The following is a 21,116-nucleotide window of genomic DNA, read 5'->3' as shown; positions in this document are numbered from 1 at the left end:
AAGTGCTAAATGTAACTGATAAGACCTGTAATCTTGCCCTGTGTCCTTTCATCACATTTCCAAACATAATACTAGAATGAGGCACTTGGAAGTTAGTTTTACAGAAATAAAACACTTTATTAATATATCAATCTGTCTTTGCCTTGTTCACAAACAAGTTCAATATAATTTAACAATAGATGAGTTAAAAGGCTACTTGAAGACTGGCACTATACTGAGACACAATCAGATCTGGACCGTCACGGTTTCTTAGGCAAACATTGTCGTACAACTGGTCTTCTTTCCTTTCCAGCTGTCCCAACCCTGGAGAGATGATTGGAACCCAACCTTGATCTAGGCATCAGTGTACATAGATATATTCTCATAGCAAAAATATACACAATTTTAATCCTGCCAGCAAGTTTTGGTCATGCAAAAAAAAGAAGACTGTACCAGCTGAGCACATCATTAAAAGGACATTAAAACTGTTACACAATAGATAAATTATAAACTGTACCGCCATACAGCATACGATTACAGATCAAGCTAATACTGTGCAAATACACAATTGAGTTGTACAAAAGTCTTTTGTACTTTTCTTGTTAATTTTAAATCACAAATCTTTAAAACTATATGAGACAATTTGAAATTATCACATCACATTTGATGAAACAGCAAAATATACACCTTTCAGGTCCCTGTCTTCAACTTTTTGTGCATTTTCATTTTACATTCTGTGATAGTGTCTCTGATTTGTCTACAGTACATGTTAAGTTGATGAAAAAAGCAACAATCATTGGATGATGAAATGTATGAGTCATGATGTCTATCATGATGAGCTACCTTTTCAAAGTGCAGAGAGAGCAGGTTGAGTTTGTGTAAGACCTGATGTCAGTATGTTACAAACGTCTATGCTTCTGAACCAGAGGAAATCTCACTGAGATAAGAATAAGAGCTCCTATTTTTTAAGGACTTTCTATTTGTTGATATAAAAGTGCAGGCACTGGAAGAAATGTAGAACATCTCTGTCTTCAAGTAAGATCAGTGTAAATCTTCTTCCAACATTTGGATGTGATGGGATCCTGTTTTACCTTTAAGATAAGGTCCTCAGGACCTCGTTTAAACCTTTATGGACATTGGCAGGCTGGGAGGCAGCACACTCCATCAGGCTGGACCCCATCTGGGCGTAAAGGGCTTGGCACAGGTTGGCAGTAGCACCCCTCACGCTGCCGCCCCGGCCATGAATGGTGCCGCTGTGGGTAGAGGTACCCAGAAGGTGCCACAGCAAGGGTAGCACCTTCTGCTCCACCATCTGGGGCTTGCGAGGGTACAGCTCCATCACAAGGTCTTGAAATAAAATGTGACATAAAAACAAGAGGAACTCAGAAATAAGCCAGTCAAAAGTAAAGGCTTAGTCTTCTTAACTCTTCATTATAATTAAAACAAACATACCTGCAACCTTTTGAATAAGATCCACCTTTGCTTTGCCATTTAAAAACTGAGCCTTGGTGCAGAAAGGCTGAAGAAGAAGTACATTATCTGCCAAGGAAATGAAAGAAAATCACAGTCAAAAAAAGTATTGAAAACGCTTAAATTCAGCAACAAATATTTAAATGTCTCAAGCTAGTACCAAGATTTGAGATAAGTGCATTAATAGCTCCAATAGCAGCAGAGTATATGGCGTTATTTTTGGAGTTGAGGTGATTGTCGACAATTGCTGGGACAAGGATGTTGACCACTTGGGACAGGTTGTCCTTTAACAAGTGGATGATTTTCTGTAGAGACTCGAGTGCGTGCAAGTTAACCTTGCTGTTTGATTCTTGCAGCCTGGCTTTAAAGGCATCAAACACCTGAGAGCAGAAAAGAGGGGATGAAACAGGGTATTGTTTCATGGTAACACACAGCAATGACAAAGAACATTACACAGAAATATTGATTGGATTCGTTGAAAACATAGCACTAACCGGAAAAATACTATTGATGACCAAGTTGGGGTTGCTCTGGCAGTCAGCTGTGAGCTGGTCGATTCCTTTGATCCTTTCTCTGAAGTCCTTTGAACCCAGCAGACCTGAGATCTGCTTGATGTATTCACTTTTGTCTGCAATACTCTGAACCTGAGATCTGCAGCCGTAATGGCTGTTTGACTCCCTGGGAAGGATACAAATGGCATAAAATAGATTATTTTTACCAACCTGTCAGTAGAGAATGTATAATAATAGTATCGTTTTAAAGGCTTAAGCTGGTTAACATTCACCCCACCTGTTAATGAGTGGCTCTCTGGTGAGCGATGAAGCCCTGACTGTACCGCTGCCTGGGAGGGAGCGTCTCCCCCTGGCTGACTGGGTGTCTTGGGGCATCTCACCCAGACCCTAAAAACCCCCAAAAAGCTCCAGGTAAGATGTAAATTTGACCTTCATAGAAAAGATCAATAAAAAACTCAAGAATACCTTGGTTTTAAGAGTGAAGACGGTGTCTCTAACAGTTGGCAGGTCTTTGGTGGGGATATATTTCTCCAGGATCTTGTCAAAGTCAGGGTGGGATGAAAGAGAGAGCAGCATCCGACGCCCAAAGTACCTGTATGGTAAGGTAAGATATGAAGAATTTTGGCATCCAAATGTCCATTTCAGTCAAAAGATGACGTCTCCTATGATAGGTATACATTTTTACCCCAGTACTTACATCGAGGACAACAGTTTTAAAAGCCAAAGAAATAATTACTTTTTATAGTTGTAACAGAACTTGACACAAAATTTGTCTGGATGATATGAAAACATGGGATGTTATGTCACAGACTGCTGCGTAAGTGTAAATTGCTACTGGAAAGTGCTGTTCTGTTGCTGTATCCACACATTTTTGCTGCTTACTTGTGATGGACCATTACTACTCTGCCATCAGCTGCATGTTCTGTTTCTTAAGCTCCTCCAAGAACATGCAACTCCAAACCCCCACCCCAACTCCTGTAATGGTGTGGCTTTACCAGACATTTACAAGTCAAGTACAGACTGGTGAAGACGTGTTAATCAGCTCTGCCCACCTCAGCTGTTCACTTATTGTTTTGGACTGTACAATAAAAACTGCACTCCAAATCAGAAAGACCACCGATTTGGGCTGCAAGCTGGTCAAAAAGCTTTCTGAGATTACCTCCTTTAACAGCTTTTCTCCCTCATGATGTGAAATTCATCCAGAAAATGTAAACAGTGGCTTACTAGAGTTCAGTTTTTATTGAAGTGTCCTCGATTCAAAACAATGGCAAACAATGTTTTGTACTGACCCCGGGCAGTGGAATTTATTGTGTTTAAATGACGATGCAAGATTTCTCTTTGTTATTCTAAACAATGGAGCAACTGAAATAAAGATAACCATATTTATATGTGCACTTTATAACACTGCATTTTAATAAAGAAGTAGGTTTCAACATTTTCAATCGCTATTTCAGTAGTATGATCCAATCAGGTTGTTTTAACCAATAACAGATTTTTTTGAAGGATGGCAGAAAACTTTGAAGGCTGTAAGGGTGACCCTGCATTTTAGCACACTCACACAGACAGTTGCACAGATCTTTTACACGCATGGTTATTAAATCTATTTTAAAAAGCCTCTGGGCTCCATCACTGATTTCCACACTGCACATTACTGATATAGCCTTGCTCTCTGTGCCGATGGCACTGAGAAGCTGGGCTAGAGTTGTCAGAGTGCATCAGTTAAGAGAGATACAGCTGCAGTTGTGGTGCAGCTACAAACTTTGTGAAAAGTTTGAAGCAGTAAGCATGTTGCACAAACTGTAAACAGTCTCAAAAAGGTGTATGTGGGGGCTGCATAGAATCATTGGGGGGTGAGTGCTCTGTAGTATTTATGAGATTCAACATTGAAACGCTGAGGAAAGCCTCAGAAGGAATCATTTTCATTTCTGTAGCTGCCGCCTTGTATTTTCTTGGATAAAAAAGTCTAAGAGTACGAGACTCAATCTGTTATTTAGGTATATTTGAGATCACACAGCAAACTTCCCAGGGATCAGAATAAGAATCAGAATAATCAATAAATGATCATCAGCCAAATAAAGTCAATTTTACTACTTTTCCTCACTATCATTAACATAGAAAAAATAAACAGTGCTCTACAGCGCAGCCATTTCAACAAACTATGAATTGGCTATGGTCTTCAAACTACAACATCTTGATGCTGGAAATATTCTAAAAAACAGTAAATGATATCTTACACTGCACAGCTCATATTTTCTTGCTACAGGACAGGGATTGTACTCTGCTGTCACTGCTTAATAAACAACAGCGAGCAGTGAGCTGCTGTGATCATCTTTGTGATCCTCCTTTGTGATCATCCTTGTGATCATCAGCTGTAAAAAAGGTGCTTTTTAATTTAAATGCTACTGATAAAGTCATCATTCATTACTATATAAAAAAAAATTAAAGAGTGAAATGTAAAACGATGGACTGCACAACAAATTTTTATAACCCTGTCTGTCAAAATGACGACAAGAAACAGCACCAAAACAAAAGCCGTGAGTTAAGAAAAACCCTCTAGGGAGAGAGAACAAAAATGAAGATTGGATTGCATTTACTTTCCTGGTCACTTAGTACATCTAAGAGAAAATACTGACAAATCTCATAAAATAGTTAGCATCAACTCATGTACAAAACAAATGAAGTATTTTTACAAACCTGGCTTCCTGTGAGGAGTCTTGTGCAAGTCTGGCAACAGCAGGTAAAATTCTGTCTGTGAGATCTTTACCTCCAGAGAGAAGACGGGCAGCACCAACCTTCTCCACCAGATTAGCCAGGTGCTGGGCAGTGCATTTTCTTACCACTGCATTGAGGTGACTTTCACATAAATTGATTTAGAAACCAAAGCTTAATTAAAATACTGTATACCAATTAAAAAAATGTATAAAAAGATCTAACATCAGTGTGGTGAAACAACACGTCACTGTTTCTTTACAGACATGTGCTGTATACTCACCTGAGTCCTCCAGAGAGTAGCGCGTTGATGCTCCGAGTCGGTGTGCAATGCAGAACCATGCTCTCCAGAGCTGCATCCACATCCTGTCTGATGAAGGCGTTAGTCTCGCCAGCTTTCTGCAGCAAAGCTTTAGCTGTCCCCTCCAGCTCCTGGTCCATCGCCTTTTGCAGGTGTGTGTACAGGTCACCCAGTGTGCACACTGCCACCCTGGACACACCTGACCGCAGGTTCTTCACCTGAATAAAACAGGATAATGCAAGCTTTCATCATATATCTTTTCTTTAGTGTCATTCATTGTTCCAAACTTACACATGCCTTGGATGTTAATCTGATGTTAAAAGGAATGCAATTAAACATAGGAGAATCCTGGAGGACAATATTATTCAGCCTGCTAGAGAACTATGGCTTGAGAGAAGGTTTATATTCCAGCAAGACAATGACCCGAAGCATTCAGCAAAAGCTACACAGAAATGATTTAAAGACAACAAGGTGAATGTTCTGGAGTGGCTGATTCAAAACCTAGACCTCAATATAATAGAGAATTTGTGGCTGGATTTGAAAAAGGCTTTTCAAGCCCAATCCCTGTGGAACCTGACAGAGCTTGAGCAGTTTTGCAGAGAAGAATGGAGTAAAATTAGTGTTCAGATGTGCAAACCTGATTGAGACCCATCCACACAGACTCAGTGTTGTGATCACAGCCACAGTAGGGGTGCATCAATCAATCGGCTGGCCAATTGATCGGCGCCAATTTCCTTAATTTTGGGGGATCGGCGGTCGGCCGATACTTACATATGAAACCAATCTTATCCAACGATCTTACCTACCTCTACCTACTAAAATGTGAGAAATGAAAAGACTAAAGGAACTGATATAATTCAGTAGTTTGGACAGCAATGCTCTAAACTCTTCATTTATATTTGAGAGAACTACTTCATGTGCAGTTAAAACAAAAAGTTTGTATTGTTTCACGGGTATTGTTCAATGTTTTTCAATAAAATAAGAGTGGAACATTGAAGGTGTATGCTGTCAGTTTAAAAAAAAAAAAAAAATCGGTATCGGCCAAAAGCGGAATTGGCAGGTCGGGCTTTTTAAAGATTGGTGATTAGCCAGGAAATTGGAATCGGTGCACCCCTAAGCCAAAGGTGTGTCTACTAAACACTGGCTTGAAGGGGGCAAATATTTATGCAGTTACTTATAATACAATGCATATGAGGCCAAATTATATTAACAATCATTGATTTGTAAAATTAATAAAGGGTACAACATCCAAGGGTGTGAATACTTTTTTATAGTCACTGTAAGTTGGTATTTATACCAAGATAGAGTATGAATCATTATTTAGATGGAGTAACATGCAAATCTTATTTAAAATAGACACTGAATATCTTCATACAGCTGTGATGAAATGATCTTTGTTTCAATAGGTGTACTGCTGTTATATTCAATGAATGTGACTCTTATGAGTGACTATTCAAATTTTCCACTATTTGGGTCACCAATATTTGATTTGACCAGTTAAATGACTAAAAGTCAAAATGATGGGGGAGCGTTGTAGTACCTCTTGAATAAGACAAAGGCAGATATCATGAAGCCTGCCTTGGAGTGTGTCTGAGTGGAAGTGAGCCAGACTGCGTAAAAATGTCAGCCCCTCGATCTTCTTCTCCCTAAGGACAAGAAAAAAAAAACACAAAGAGGAGGAAGTTAGATTCAAAGATATGATTCTTGTTAAATCTGATGGTTAATTTTTGCCTTTACAAAGGTAAATAATGTCTAGCTAAAGATCGTTTTGTATGAAATACCTATCACAATACCTGGAAAGACTGTTCACTGTTAAAAAGCTCTGTGGTGGATTTCAGTTTTCAGTGTAATGGATATTAAACTTTTGCAGTGTAACTGAGACACGGTAACATGCCAGTTTCTCACCAGTCTTCAGAGCTCAGCAGGTTGAAACTCTGTGTCAGTGCCAAGTCTGGTTTGGAAAACGGACACAGCTCCTGAGGATCTGACAGGTTTTTCTTGTGGCCCACAGCACCAGGAGACAGCTCATCTAAATGGTACACCAATTACAGCACAACACACGCACAGATTCAGTCCCATGTTACATCTTTATCAGTGTGAAAACAAGCTGTGTGTGTGGGCGGTGGTGCATTAACAGTAGGTTGTCAAAACAAAGCACTGTGGTACATTATATGAAGCAAACATCTTATTCACCCATGCTCTGATGCTCTGACAGTCTAATTAATGTGCAACAATTTCTATAAACAAACACCTGTGAACACAATGTTTCATCTATTAACAATGAAGAGGAGAACATATGCCGTGGTCAGATCCATAGCAACATACTAATAAAGATACAGTGAGAATTTTGTTGAGTAACAACAGATTGTTAGGCCTGACTTACATGCAGTAAGTATCAAAGTTTTTACAGACCTGAGCTGTGAGACAGCGATGGTCTTGTTCTGCTGAGGCTGGGGGCCCTCCGAACACGTGACAGATTTTTAGGGTTGGGGGGCACTGTGGGGGGGCTCGGCTGGTGGGGTGGAGTGAAGCACTTGAGGGGGCTCTGAGGTCCTGGTGGGCTGATAGGACTGGTGGGGCTGATGGGAGACTCATCAGAGAGAGGCTCTGCTTTGGTGGTGGGCAGTGTGCTGCCATTCAGATGCAGATCTATGCCAGAAAAAAAAAAAGAAATCATGACATGAAGAGCTGCATGAGTTTTCAGCGTGTCATCCTACATCAGTGTGCTTCTGTCACCAAGTTCTTGGGGCTCTGAGTTGAAAACAGTTCAGCTTTTGGAACAGCACCGTGCTCATCTGCTCCACTTCCCCCTCACTCTCCAATTAAAATCAAGAAGAGATGGGACTTCAGATTTCAGCCTTGTCAACAACAATGGCGGAGATGAAACTGATCTAACTTATCTTTTTGAGGCTACAATTTCCAGGGTAGAGCTGCTGCTACTGTCAAACAGGATTTCTTACATAGTTTTTATGTTTTGAATAAAGTAAAGCATTGATTTCACAGAGCTGTTTAAAAGACACAGATACAACTAAGAGTAGCAGAAGTGAACTTTCATGGCTTAGCAACAATAAATGCTGTTAAAAAGCACTCTAACTGTGGGTGCTGAAAGTAACAGTGGGTAAGGACACAGGCCTTAAATGGATGGTTCAAATCTTTGAAGGCAGGAGGATAAAACAAATACACCCCTGCAAGATCTACAAGTGTAAATAAACAGATGATAAAACATGCCAATTAGGAAATATACCAACTTACATTTACACTGAAATGAATTATTGGATCATTTATAGAAGGCACAGCTAAATGTAAAATAAAATCCTGTGCACATGTTTGGTAGAAGCTATTACACAGTTATACGAATGTGACATTTAGAAAATGATTAGAAGTGCTTATTTATTACTGATGGTATAAAAAAAATACAGTATATAGCCCTATGATTATATGCTTTAAACTCCAGAAAATGTCCTGAAATTTTAGGGAACATGTATGGATACAAACAGCCTGATATACAACCCCAACTTCACCCAGACACACCTCTTCCGGACCACAATTAAAATATCCACAAGAGGACAGGTTGAGCTAATGTTTGAACTCAGCAAGTTATACTATATATCTATATTTATGACAAGTGAGTGAAAAGAAGTGAAAACCTTTATATCAAGTGGCTGGCATGCAGAAAACTACTGTATTCAAGTAAATATACAGTTACTTTGCTTTAATTTTACTAAAGTAGAAGTAAAATTACTTTTCTATAAATCTACTTACACAGTAGCAAAAAGTAATTAATTAAAGGCAACTTAAAGTACTGATTGGTTTAGGGCTACTAAATTAGTTTGGACTGGGGGCCAGCTCCTGAAAAAGGATCCCATATGAATGGCCTGAGTGATATTGCAGGACTTAAAATATATGATATATTTTTAGGTGTCAATCAAACAAACTCTTTGGGATTTTCTGTGACAACCTCTTGAGGTCTTGACAACTTTTGCAGTTGTAAATGTGATTTTTGCTGCTGGTAGAGATGCTAATATAGCTCTCTTGTTCTGTACAAGCCAGGTCTTCCTAACATGAGGTCTGCCCCCATATTATCTTGGTGCAATAAACAGAGTTGAGCAATGTCACGGTTAGCATTAGTGCTCTTAAAATGCCTTCTCAAATTGTATTTCTTGCACACCACTATGCACTCATTGCAGAGTGAGCACACAGGCCTTGCAAACAAAGATAAAAACACAAAATTCTCAGCCAGGAATGAGAGGATGTGTATAAACAAGAATAACTGCAACACCATGAGGTGTGACAAACTGGGAAAAATGTGATCTATGGTCCTTCAAATACATGCCTGATTAAAATTGAAGACCAGTTGAAAAATTACAAGAACTTACATTTTGCACTGTTGCATCTTAAGAAGGTTCTAAGTACAGCTTCAAAATGCAAAAAGAAGAAATGAGAGTGAGTTATAAAAAATCTGAGTAAGCAATTTATTGAAAACAACAGCTAAACTGAAATAGGCTGGTCATCAGCTGATCAAAAGTTAAGACCACAGCCTTTAAAAGCCCAAATCTGCAAAAAATATTTATTCAATGTCATTTTCTGTCAGGTATTCCCACTGTCATGACCTCCTGATGGCAAAGCAAAAAAGCTTTCTGTCTTTGAACGTGGTTGGATTGATAAGCTGCATAAGCAAGGCCTCTCGCAACGCGCCATTGCTGCTGAGGTTGGATGCAGTTAGACAGTCATTTTGAATTTCTTAAAAATCCTGAGGGTTATGGAACAAAAAAATCAAGTGGTAGACCCCAAAAAATTTCACTGGTGCTGAGCCGGAGGATCTGATTGGCTGTTCGTCAAGACACGGTACGATTCTTGACCCAAATTAAGGCCGTTACTGGTGCCGACTGCAGCCCAATAACCATCAGACGTCATCTGCGAGGCAAGGGCTTAAAAAACAAAAACTGTCTTCAAAGGCCTCGTCTCCTTCAGCGCCACAAAATTGCCTGTTTGGACTTTACAAGGGAGCACCAAACATGGGACACTGAAAGGTGAAAGAAAGATTTATTCTCTGATGAAAAAAAATGGTACCTTGATGGTCTGATGGCTTCCAATGTTACTGGCACGACAAGGAGATCCCACTTGAGATGTTTTCTACGTGGCACAGTGGAGGGGGTGCCATCCTGATCTGGGGTGCTTTTTCCTTCAATGGAACAATGAAGCTTCAGGTTGTGCAGGGGCGTCAAATGGCGGCTGGCTTCATGGAGATGTTGCAGCGGGCATCCCTCATGACTGAGGGCCCTCGTCTGTGTGGTAATGACTGGGTTTTCAACAGGGCAACGCTGCAGTTCACAAGGCCTGCCTGACAAAGGACTTCTTCCAGGAGAATAACGACACTCTTCTGGACCATCCTGCGTATTCCCCTGATCTAAATCCAATTGAAAACATTTGGGGATGGATGGCAAGGGAAGTTTACAAAAATGGACATCGGTTCCAGACAGTGGATGCTCTTCGTGAAGTCATATTCACCACTTGGAGCAACGTTCCCACTAGCCTCCTGGAACGCGCATCAAGCATCATCCATTTCAGTTCAATTGTTGTTTTTAATAAATTGCTTACTCAATTTTTTTTGTCTCACTCCCATTTCTTCTTTTTGCATTTTGAAGCTCTAGTTAGAACCTTCTTAAGATCCAACAGTGCAAAATGTAAATTCTTGCAATTTTTCAACTGGTCTTAGAATTTTGATAAGGAGTGCCCAGGGGCCTCCAATTGAATAGCCTGGGAGTAGTACTTTTATATATTTAAAGTTGAACAATAAGATATGATTTTTCCTTGACATGGAACAACAACAAAAGAATATGAACCTCCAACCAGGTTGTTTGGGTAAAGCCACACCTTTTTATTAAGTAGATGCAAATGCTGTATCTGGATGTGATGTGGAATCATTCTATTGGCATGTGCTACTGACCGCAGTGTATCTGAAGCCAAACTGCAGGTCAGTGTCTTTCTTGTCATTGGCAGAAAACTTGGATGTTGTTGTTTCGTCTTTCAGATTCTACTTTAGTACTCAAATATGGAGAATTAAAATGTAGTTAAGTAAAATACTTCTCCTAAAATATGAAAATCGTGACCATAATGAAATTTATTTTCATGTTTTGTGTTCTTCAGTAAATTCTTCTCTACTCCTCTCTGTACTGTAAACATAGCACTGATGTAGGACCTGTTCTCTGTTGCTTCATCTGCCATTGTCCAGGATGCTGCATAAACCATGGCTTGCCTGAAAGGATCCCCTCCCCTAATCTGACAGATAAAACTTCCAGTTGTGAAATACCCATTTGAAAGAGCCAATCAGAAAGATTTCAGGCACAGGAAGGCTGGAATTTTCTGGGTGTGAAAACAGCTTCAGAGATGATAAGCTTAAAGGAGGAGGGTAAAGGGTTCAGTCTTTGTCTTGCCTTTGATGATCAATGCTCTGTTTTCCTCTGTGGGTGAGTCAGACAACATCTGTCTGACTCGATGGCGAATCTTCTCCCGTGTCTGGTCCCTTTGAATAAACTGCTCCTCCTCCTGGTCGAGACCCTGCAGACGCATCCTGTCCCGGCTAAACCTTGTATTCTTCACCCTCTGCTGCACAGGAAAAGCACACAGCGTTCTGCTTTAGTAAATGCAAACTCTGAAAATTAAATTATGATATACGCCTGCACTGCGTGACAAACCTTAACCTCATCTGAGCATGGGCTGTCATCACTGTAGATGCCTGATAAGGGATCGGTGGGGGGTTTGGCTGTAGAATCAGGCTGCTCAAGTGACAAGGCAGCTCCTGGATGAATGCAGGACACTGCAGTGCCAAACATGCCTAAGAAACATGAGGGAGAGGTGGACACCAAAACCTACTTAAACCCAGGGTTTAGAAACAGTGGACAGAATTTGTCATTGGCAAGAGGATTATGGAAAAAGAAATCCCAAAGCATCTTTGGCTGTGCTTCTAAGGGAATCCTTTCAATCTGTTGAGCAGCTAAAGTTAACAGATATTATTGTACAATCAGTTAATCATTTTTATCAGAGGATAAATTCTTCAGGGGCTGACCTCTTCCAATGACTCCTTCAGGCATGTCTGTGGCAGGTGAGTTCCTGCTGCTGTCGCTCCTAGATCCTAAGAGCCGGGATACGGATGGGTTTAATACAAGGTTGGGCAAGCTACTTGAAAAAATACCTAGTTGCATCTGAGCTATATTGCTGTTGTTGTTGTTATTATTATTTGTAGAAGTATGAAAAGACTTGCAACAATAACAGAATGATGAATTTTGATAGAATGCAAGTTAAAAATCAAACAATATAAATTATTTTAAAACTGCAGCGACAAAAATGATCTCCTGGTCACACAAAACCACTAAATTCTTTAATTTTGATTTTCAACCTTCAAATAAAAAAGTTCTCTAAACAGTAAACACATAATAAATTTTGACATACTAATTACAGTAATAAAAGGCTAACTAAATCAGGTTCTCCTAAAAAACATGTAGGATGTACCTAAAATCAAATATTTCCTCTGAATAATCATTAATAAACCAAAAGAAGTGAATGCAGTGATCCTTCTCTATCTGTAATGATAATTTTTTTCTTATTCAGGTCATTTTATAGTTGTCAGTGTATGCGCAGGGTTAGGGTTTGCATGTTGGGATGTAAAGGAAAACTTTTAGGGACCAGAAGACTTCGCTGTCTCTCCTCTTTATCTGTTTGTAGCTAACATCAATCCTAACCTTTATGGGAAAATACAGAAACTTAAGATTTTTGTGAACCAACAATTTGGAAGAATAGAGGCTATGATAGAGGGCAGAGCTGACGGAGGCACACAGGGCAGAAAGAGGTGTGTCTCAAGCATCAGTCAAACATAATCAAGCATACAAAGTTATCACTCTAAAACATTCAGAAAATACCTCTCTTAACGTTGACTGACCTTTGGCAGGCTTTAGAGCTCTGACTGATTCACGTGCGGCTGCTTTGACCAAAGGAGGGGATGGTCCTGTCATCTCTTCCTCAGGTTTGATTGTTCCATTGGAGTAAGTGACTCTCTGTCCAACAACACCCACCTCAGATGACAATTCATTTCTCTGTGACAATCCTTGAAAAAAGGAAAAACACATAAGCACCCTGAACAAAGTAACAACAAATTGGGCAAACAATTGTATGTCTTTTCTACCTTGAAGGCTGCTGAAGTCAGTGGAAACGGAAGTCCTCAGTTTTGCAGAAGGCACTCTTGCAATGCGGGGTTTCATTCCCGAAGATGCCGAGTTTCTGGGGCTGTTGATAGATTTGATAAGTGAGAAATTATGCTGGGCCACCTAAGAACTGTTCAACACTGTGTCACTCAAGCCTGTATACATGGTGACCAGGTGTAAAACCTTCTAACATGTCTGTGACATTTGCAGATTTGATAGGAATGCATGAAAAGGCACCTGAGCAGGCATACAGTGCGTGCACTAAGTATTTAGACCCTAACCTTTTGATGCCATTGAAGCTGGAGTTGGCAACTGAACTCAGACTGGACAGACTGCTCTCTCCACTGTCTTTCTCCAAAGGCATTGGAGAGGTGTGTGAAGGTGAGTCCAGGCCAGGGTCCAGCCTCACAGCTGAGTCAGGGCTGTCTGGGTCTGCATCTGAACTACTTAGGCTCACCTTTGCCCTCTTTTTGGCAGCACTGTTTCGCAGTGACCGCAAGGAGTTCAGCATCTGCAACACAAATTGGTATGTTTGAGCACTGAGAGAAGGGTGAGACTAAACACCAGCCCCCTGGAGGAGCTGATAGTGCATTCATGAAATCCAGAAATACTGTAGTCTGAAGACTCTAGTGTTCAATTTAAAACCTGGAGACTATTTTAAAGGAAAAACTGTTCGCTTACCTCCTGCAAATCCAGTGGATCATCCTCTTGAATATCTTGTGCTGGACTGCTGTTTTCAGTATCCCTTTCTAGCTGCTTCAGAGGACTGCCTGGTGTAATGGATCTCTGGGTGTTATGAGCTTGGACCTGCTCTGCTGTAGGCATGACTGGTGAGATAGATAAGGTAGTTCTTGGACTGCTCAGTGCCCGTCGGAATGATGAAGCGGAAGAAGAACTCACAAGGGAGGCACGGAGAGGCAGAGGAGAGCCTCTGCTAGAAATATTCTCCCCTAAAAGAAGGATGACATAAAAACAGATGATTCATACCTCTATGAATCTCATCATTTTTAAATTCAACCAACTTAGCTCTTCTGTGAATGGATTACCTTTTGCTGCACTTGCAGTCTCTCTCCAAGGGCTGGTGTCCCATGGGTGGGGGCTGTTCTCTCTCTTGTTAGGCCAGGTGTTTGACATAGAGAGGGATGAATCTGCACGACGGCGGGACAGCGTTGGAGTAAGCACACCTCCTGGGAGTGTAGCTAGTGGGTAGGAGGGCAGAAGGAAGGAGCCGGATGTTGTTGGGTTTGATGGGAGAGAAAAAGTGCGCTCAACACTCGGGTTCCTTAAGAGCATGCGTCCCTTAGGTGCCGCTGTGAGATGGAGTATTCACATGTCAGAAAACATGAAAAAAGGCTTGATGGATATCCAAAACGTTCCATGTAAGGAACTCAAGTTCTTTATAATCTGCCATTAATATGTGAAAAAAGAGGAGTTAAAAGTAAGCATTCAAAAAATAAAGAAAATCAGATTATTTTGAGATGCTCTTACCAATATCTGGGTCAGAAAAGTTGTTTTTAAATATGTCAGGGTCCAAGTTGAGGCTCCCACTTCTTCTTAGACGAGCAGGAGATGCCCTTCTTCTGGCAGATTGTGGCTTCTGAGGCTCAGCAGAACCTAAGAGAAGCATATTCAAACTATTAACTAAACCAGTGCTTCTCAAAGTGTGGGGCGTGCCCCACTGATGGGGAGTGGAGACATGACAGGTGGGACGCAACACATGGGAGGAAATATTCAATTTAATGCGCCTTTCTTTCTTGACAATAAAGATTATTCACTCGAAACAAAACACCCACACACAATAACCTACATTTAGCTGAAATTAAAAGAACAATAAATTATCAAACAGCATAAGGTGGGCAACCGGGAGAAAAATCTAACCTGGAACTAAAGTGTAAAACTAATGATTGACGTCGGCATGTTAATTGCAGCGGAACAAAACAAACTTTCACACAACAAGGCAGCAGGCTACTCTGAGCAATATGGATAGATTTGTGACATAGACCACCAAGGTCGGCGAGCCAGCGGCATCACACTCACACAAGACAGATGGACCAAGTCAACCAAAAAGCCAACCAAAATAAAATATGATGAGAGTTATCTAGGTTTTGGGTTCACAGTAGCAGTGGTGGGGGCAGAGGAGAGACCCCTGTGTGTTCTGTGTCTGAAACCGTTTGCAGCAGACAGCAGGAGGCCCAACAAATTGAGGAGACACCTGGAGACAACACATCCCAGTCACATCACCAAGCCACTGGATTTCTTTAAAAGAAAAGTCACTGAGTATCGACAGCAGGAACAACGCATGGTAAAGGTAACATCAGTTACCTGTCAGGCACAAATGGCCTCCTACATTACTTGGTTTTAGTTCAATAAATTTAAAAATGTGTAATCTGTCAGGATTTTTGTTAGGGCGATTGAGCCAGGTGGGGCTTGAAAATTTCCCTTGTTCAAAGTGGGGAATGACCAAAAAAGTTTGAGAAGCACAGAACTAAACAGTGTTGCATAATACAGAAGAAAGCTGCATGGTGAGGGCCTGATTTTAAAAACTAGGGATCAAGGATACTGGATTTTCCAAGAGACATTTACAATAACCAAAAACCATAGAAAAATAAATTAATAGTTCATGCTTTTAATAATCATAAAAAAATACTTGATTACATGTTATCTTAAGTCTCCAAACTAAAAAAAATAGAAGATTTAACCCTTGTCATCGAAATAATGCATTTTTTTCTGATATATAAACAGTGTCAAAGTTTAACTCGTGTTGGATTAACTTGTAGCACGCCGTTAAGCATCTCACTGTGCCACTTGCTTTCTGATTTTAAGAATTTATATGTCTTCATGGGCATTTAGAGTTTCTTGAGCCAAAATGTACTTTTTCAGAGATAAATAATAAAAAACAAAATTTAATTGACTTTGCAGATGCCTGGTTATCAAAATAAATATCTTCAATTGTACTCTGTAACTCCACAAACACTTTCTAAACAATGTTACTTTGTCTGTAAGCAGAGCATTTGCACTGAAATTCCCTGTTTATAAAACAAAAATATGGCAAATAAAAGGTAAATATCTGAGTCTCATAATATGGTTCTACAAGAGTTTTTGGTGGGCCTCAGACAATTTTCAGATATCAAATTACAAAAATTCATATTGAATTTGTAATACAAGTTTAAAAATTAAAATATTCTAAATAGCTTTCAAAATCCTTGTACTTGCATATTAATATATAAAATAAACAAAATAATCTTATATTATATTACAATCACAACGTTGGGGAAAAAAATCATTGTAAATGGATGATTTTTCCAAGTCGTTCTGCCCTAGCTGATATATTGGTCTAGATAATGCAGAATTTTCATATCTTCCGATAGTTAACTTTTTGGCAAAACTTAAACGGTGGCATGTGATGTAATGGTTTCTACTGGATGGATGTCTGAGAAACAACTGTGCCTTTCCCAACACTTTTAATGGCATGTGGCCCAGTAACTCCAGTGACTCAGCAAGCTAATCCATTTTAAATCTGTTCTAATTCGAGTCCTGCTAAAGTTTACCATTACAACCAGAACTGCACTTGGCACCTCATATGGAGTAAATGTAAGCTTAATGCTTAAAGAAGGGAATGAAGCCACTTACTGAAACTGGGTACATAGGTATCTGGACTCAGCTTCCTGGATGAGGGAGGGAAATCTTCAATGGCTGCCTATAATGGGCAGAGAATTATTTCCTTAAATAGAAACATTAGAATTTAAAGTTCAAATTGCAAAGGTAAACAACGGGAGTGTGTGTGTAATTCCATCCGCCAGGCTGAACAAAGGGATGAAGGAGATACTTGACCAGTTCAGACACGGCACACTGGCATTTGACAGAGCTTTTCCTTCTGTAAACAGACTTCACAGACATGACATGGCATCTGTAATGTACTCATGAAAGTTTAACTGCCAACATGCAACCTGTCAAATCTTGGTCTAGGATAAATAAATCAAGTAGGGAGAACATTATGAGGGAATTCTGCATCAGTGCATCAAACTCAGCCTCTGAGAGAGGCAGAGGTTTGACCTTCTGCCTCCAAACTGATTATCAAGGAGTGCTTGGTGAGAATGCAATCAACACTAGAGCTGTAAACAAGCACCATTTTAAGCTAACCCTGTGATATTACCAATTATGTTCCATATCCCCTTCAGTTGGTGTGCTGTGTGCCAGTAGGGTTGCTGGGAAACGGACACTGCTGTAAACAGAAGGTTGTTCAAATGGAGGCACTGGCTGGATCACAGTGTTAAACAGAATCAGTCACTGAGTACTTCAAGAAACGGAGCTATCAACAATCAGTGGACATATTAGTAAAGAGCTGATATTTGCCTGTTTGAGAGATATTCCAGTTCATGAGCTGATTAAAATGGTGCAGTTCAAGCTCCAAATAGCATCCTGTGATGGAAAAATTAGGTAGGTCAACGCTGATTGTCTGAAAGCATAAAGGCAAGACTATTACAGCTCATCTGTGCAGTGTTAGTGTCACCGTGAAGAGGATATTAGTCATCTGCTGGATTTTTAAGAATATTGCCTCTATGGTTTGAGTATTTCAAGTATTTCAAGAGTTCTTGACAATTAAGTCTTAGAGAGGTGTCTTGAGATGCACTGATAATAATTGCACACACAAGCCCAGACCAATCAAAGAGGATACTGCAGAATTCTGTGTAGTGAGATATAAAATATCCCTCTCTGCTCGATTCTGTCCACTCTGTATTAAGAGAAATAGAGAACTAAATATAGGAAAGAACACTGCCACCTCCAGTTTCTTTTTTTTTCTCTTTTTGGTACATACATTTAGGTGTGACTAAGCAGGCTTTATTTTTCCAAGGCGTTTGTGGCAAATTCATTTTTCCATTGTTTAAGCTTTCAGTACTACGCAAGAGAGAGAACTGGCAAGGACACACAAAAATAGCCACTCTTCTCATGCTCTGAGAAAGGACAGCACTTGCTCACTGATTGCAAGCCATTCAGCTTAACTGCCTGGCCATTGAGATGCTCTGAAATTTCAAAGTCAATATGATGTAAAGGGCTGTAGTGCTTCTAAATCCTCAGTGCTGACAGTCAACAATTGGCTGTTTAAGCTCTCAGTGCTTCTGATTTCAAAAAGAGTATTTTTAGAAAAAAGGGGTGGATGGGTGCATGGCTTTTGAGTAAATAGCTGCTTCATTAATGACAGTCAATGACAGCTTAAAGAGCAAAATTGTTATCTGTTACATGAGAAAAACAAAGCTACCGCTGATAGAAAAATCCTCAAGAAGCTGTTTATTATTTACAGTGAGACAGAAGGTTAGTAAAAGCATAAGCTAATTCTGGAAATCTCCCCAGATGGCTTAATTATCGCTAGAGAGAAGTGATAATATGGCAAGTAGAGAGTGATGATGGACCCCACCTGTTCGGAGATCTTTCCATTAGGCGTACCACACTGCTGGTCAGTCTCTGTGGATGAGGAGCTTGTCATATCCCAGGGTAGTTTGTTCTTCCCTTTACCTGCACTTACAATCCTCCTTTGAAGAGGAAGGTCGTCAGTGAGGGAACCTAAGCTGCCATAGCTGTAAAATCGCTCACAGTCTGAATCAGTTCGGTGACTCCTGGCACTGCTTGTCCGTCCTCCATTCATCACCCAATCCAGGTCGGCCCCAGAGCCATTCTGAAAGGAGGACCGCTGCCCTGGTTTCGGCATCACCAAGCCATACTCCACTGTCCCATCCGAGGAGAGTTTTGGAAGGACATGCCTTGCTCTCCTTGCCTGTACAGCTGCCATGAGACCCTCTGCGTCCTCATTAAGTTCAACCATGTCTACAGCTTTCATAAGAGGCTGCCTTTTCCCTGTTTCAAGACAACAGTCAAAGACAGCAAACAGCTCAAGAGCAGCGTGGCGGACTTTCCTCTTGCTGTCTGCCAGATAGGGTGCTACTTCAAAACAAAGCTTAGGGATGTTGAAATCTTTCCTAGGATGAGTGAGCAGAGCAGCCATAATGATATTGAGTACATCCTCTCGGACCCTTGAATTCTTGTGTTTCAAGTTGCCAATGACAAGATCCAGTATTTGCTGCGGTGGTATAGTTTTCATCAGCTGATGAAACACATTCATATACTCAATTTTGGTGACAGCACGGGTGTCCCCAAGAGCCTTCAGAGCAACTAAGACTATCTGTTTGAAATATCTGTCGACACATTTACCTAGCTTCTGAATGAGTATATTTAAAATTTGTAAAGTGCCGTAAAATACTTTGAAATTACTGTCATCCAGAAGTCTAGGGAAGAAGTGGATTAGCTCCTCAATACTACCAGAAGGGACTGATTTCATATCCACCTCTGACAGTATATGTTTGAGCTCTTCAACTCCATTTGTGCGATTTTGGTAATTCTTCAGGTCCAGGAGCTGCTGGTGTAACTCCTGGGTGATCAATCCTGGTATCATTTTTGATGTTGTTTTGTGAATTTGGTTCAAATTTGAGAAACCAAATGCGCAAAGATAATCCGATGAGGATGATAATATTCCTCCTCTTCACTTTGTGCTTTCATCCTGAGTGGTTGGTGATGGAAACCACTCATCTGTTTGTCAAGCTGTGAACAGAAAACAGAGAAAATTAGCAATTACATAAATTCCCTTTAACTTACAGTGAAATTAATGCTATTGGCTTCAGATATACTTTGCATAAATATGTTCCAGCATGGTTTCATGGGTGCTATGTTAAATTGAAAATGAGCTGATTGTTCTTCAGTATTTTATCGATCATGAACTAGGTTAGGTAGGATACAGCGAATGCCACCAACCACTTGTAGCTGTCAGGTACAGCAACGGTAGATAGCAACTGAATGATTGAGATAGCTTATATCGTAACAGCTGTACGTTAGGGTTTTCTCCGCTATTACATTAGTTAAAAGCCACTGTGACTAATAAATATTGAGCCAAGTTCTACTAACAAATGCCTCCAATGGTTTTACAACGGTCTCTGACACCACAATACCGTTAAGTAGCCTAATGAGCATTAGTAGGCTAAATGGAACCTTATAGTCCATAACAACGGTGTTCAAACGGTGCTAAGCTAACTCGCTACCTCTCTGAATGTATCGGTGATTAGTGGTGGGAGACTGGGCTAGCAAAGTTACAAAAACAGAAAGAAAATAGACCTCGCATAGCTCCTCGTCCTTCGATCGAGCTTAGAGAGACTAATGTTACGTCGTCAAAATTTCCATGTCACGTTGCGGCAGCTATAGTTCTCCAGGTCCAAACATTTTCCACGGCTGTTTTTCGCTGGAGTCCGGAGTGTTGAATGTTTGTAACCTACGGAGGTATTCGCACAGAGAGCAGCCCACACACGCACACACTGAGGCAGCAAAATGGCGAATACATGTCGCAAACTGAGCGCTTCCATGGTGACGCGTTCCAGGCTCCTCCAGGCGGTAACATCACCACAGCGCCGCAGTGTTGATTGATGAGAAGTTGATCGAATAGAGTCCACATATATAACTATAATAATAAGAAAAACAGAGAGGATCTTCAAAAAGCAAAGGCAAGAACAAAGAGCACCAAAAGTCAAAAGATGAAAGGGAAAAAATGAAATGACTTAACAGTGGCTTTTAAAGTGTTTTTTTTTTTTAAGAAAATCAATAAAACACAATTATATCATATTATATGATGACAAATTATGTAACAGATAAAAGGGGGAGGAAATCTATATAAACTTGGCACAAAATAAAGGAGATTTGTGTTTGGTGGGTTATTTCTTTGTTGTAACAATGCTTCTTGGCAATAAATCTCACACCTTTGGAAAGCCTGTTTATTTACCTTCAGGTGGTGCCGCATATGCAAGGAACATGCCTTTGTGGATGAGCAGCAGAGCTAAGTATGTGGGTTGCACCCATGTAAAACTTGCCAAATCTTCTCTGCCAATGTCAAACAGCTGATTTCAGTAACTG

The 21,116-nt window shown here is 40.3% G+C and overlaps 1 protein-coding gene across 2 annotated transcripts; it reads right to left on the bottom strand.

Annotated features, from left to right (window-relative positions):
- Nucleotides 1-96: 96 nt before the first annotated feature.
- Nucleotides 97-20,528, bottom strand: LOC121525970 (TOG array regulator of axonemal microtubules protein 1). 2 transcript variants are annotated; one of them, XM_041812211.1, is made up of 23 exons: nucleotides 20,328-20,528; nucleotides 18,583-19,760; nucleotides 16,800-16,866; nucleotides 14,658-14,783; nucleotides 14,216-14,479; nucleotides 13,851-14,119; nucleotides 13,451-13,680; nucleotides 13,151-13,251; nucleotides 12,908-13,072; nucleotides 12,038-12,103; nucleotides 11,667-11,806; nucleotides 11,406-11,577; nucleotides 7,384-7,620; nucleotides 6,877-7,000; nucleotides 6,512-6,617; nucleotides 4,954-5,189; nucleotides 4,656-4,814; nucleotides 2,427-2,553; nucleotides 2,239-2,348; nucleotides 1,944-2,127; nucleotides 1,610-1,829; nucleotides 1,432-1,518; nucleotides 97-1,326 (listed from the first exon to the last, which is right to left on the bottom strand). In XM_041812211.1, exons 2-23 carry the CDS (start codon nucleotides 19,612-19,614, stop codon nucleotides 1,073-1,075), a joined length of 4,476 nt encoding a protein of 1,491 aa, XP_041668145.1. In that variant the 5' UTR covers nucleotides 19,615-19,760; nucleotides 20,328-20,528; the 3' UTR covers nucleotides 97-1,072. The 2 variants fall into 2 exon arrangements, with proteins under 2 accessions (XP_041668145.1, XP_041668146.1); XM_041812212.1 differs by having other exon boundaries at nucleotides 11,406-11,574.
- Between the last annotated feature and the right edge of the window lie 588 nt (nucleotides 20,529-21,116).

Source organism: Cheilinus undulatus, linkage group 18 (assembly GCF_018320785.1).
Source record: "Cheilinus undulatus linkage group 18, ASM1832078v1, whole genome shotgun sequence".
Taxonomy (NCBI): domain Eukaryota; kingdom Metazoa; phylum Chordata; class Actinopteri; order Labriformes; family Labridae; genus Cheilinus; species Cheilinus undulatus.
The sequence above is the reverse complement of the archived record's forward strand: the minus strand, read 5'-3'. Positions and strand labels throughout refer to the sequence as shown.

Bases quoted from the DNA above. Each gene is read 5' to 3' on its own strand.
- LOC121525970 (XM_041812211.1), bottom strand. From the start codon at position 19,614: ATGATACCAGGATTGATCACCCAGGAGTTACACCAGCAGCTCCTGGAC. The intron at 13,681-13,850 runs GTAAGCGAACAG...TTTGTGTTGCAG, and splicing joins ATCCACTGGATTTGCAGGAG to ATGCTGAACTCCTTGCGGTC. The intron at 13,073-13,150 runs GTAGAAAAGACA...CCTTTTTTCAAG, and splicing joins TGACTTCAGCAGCCTTCAAG to GATTGTCACAGAGAAATGAA.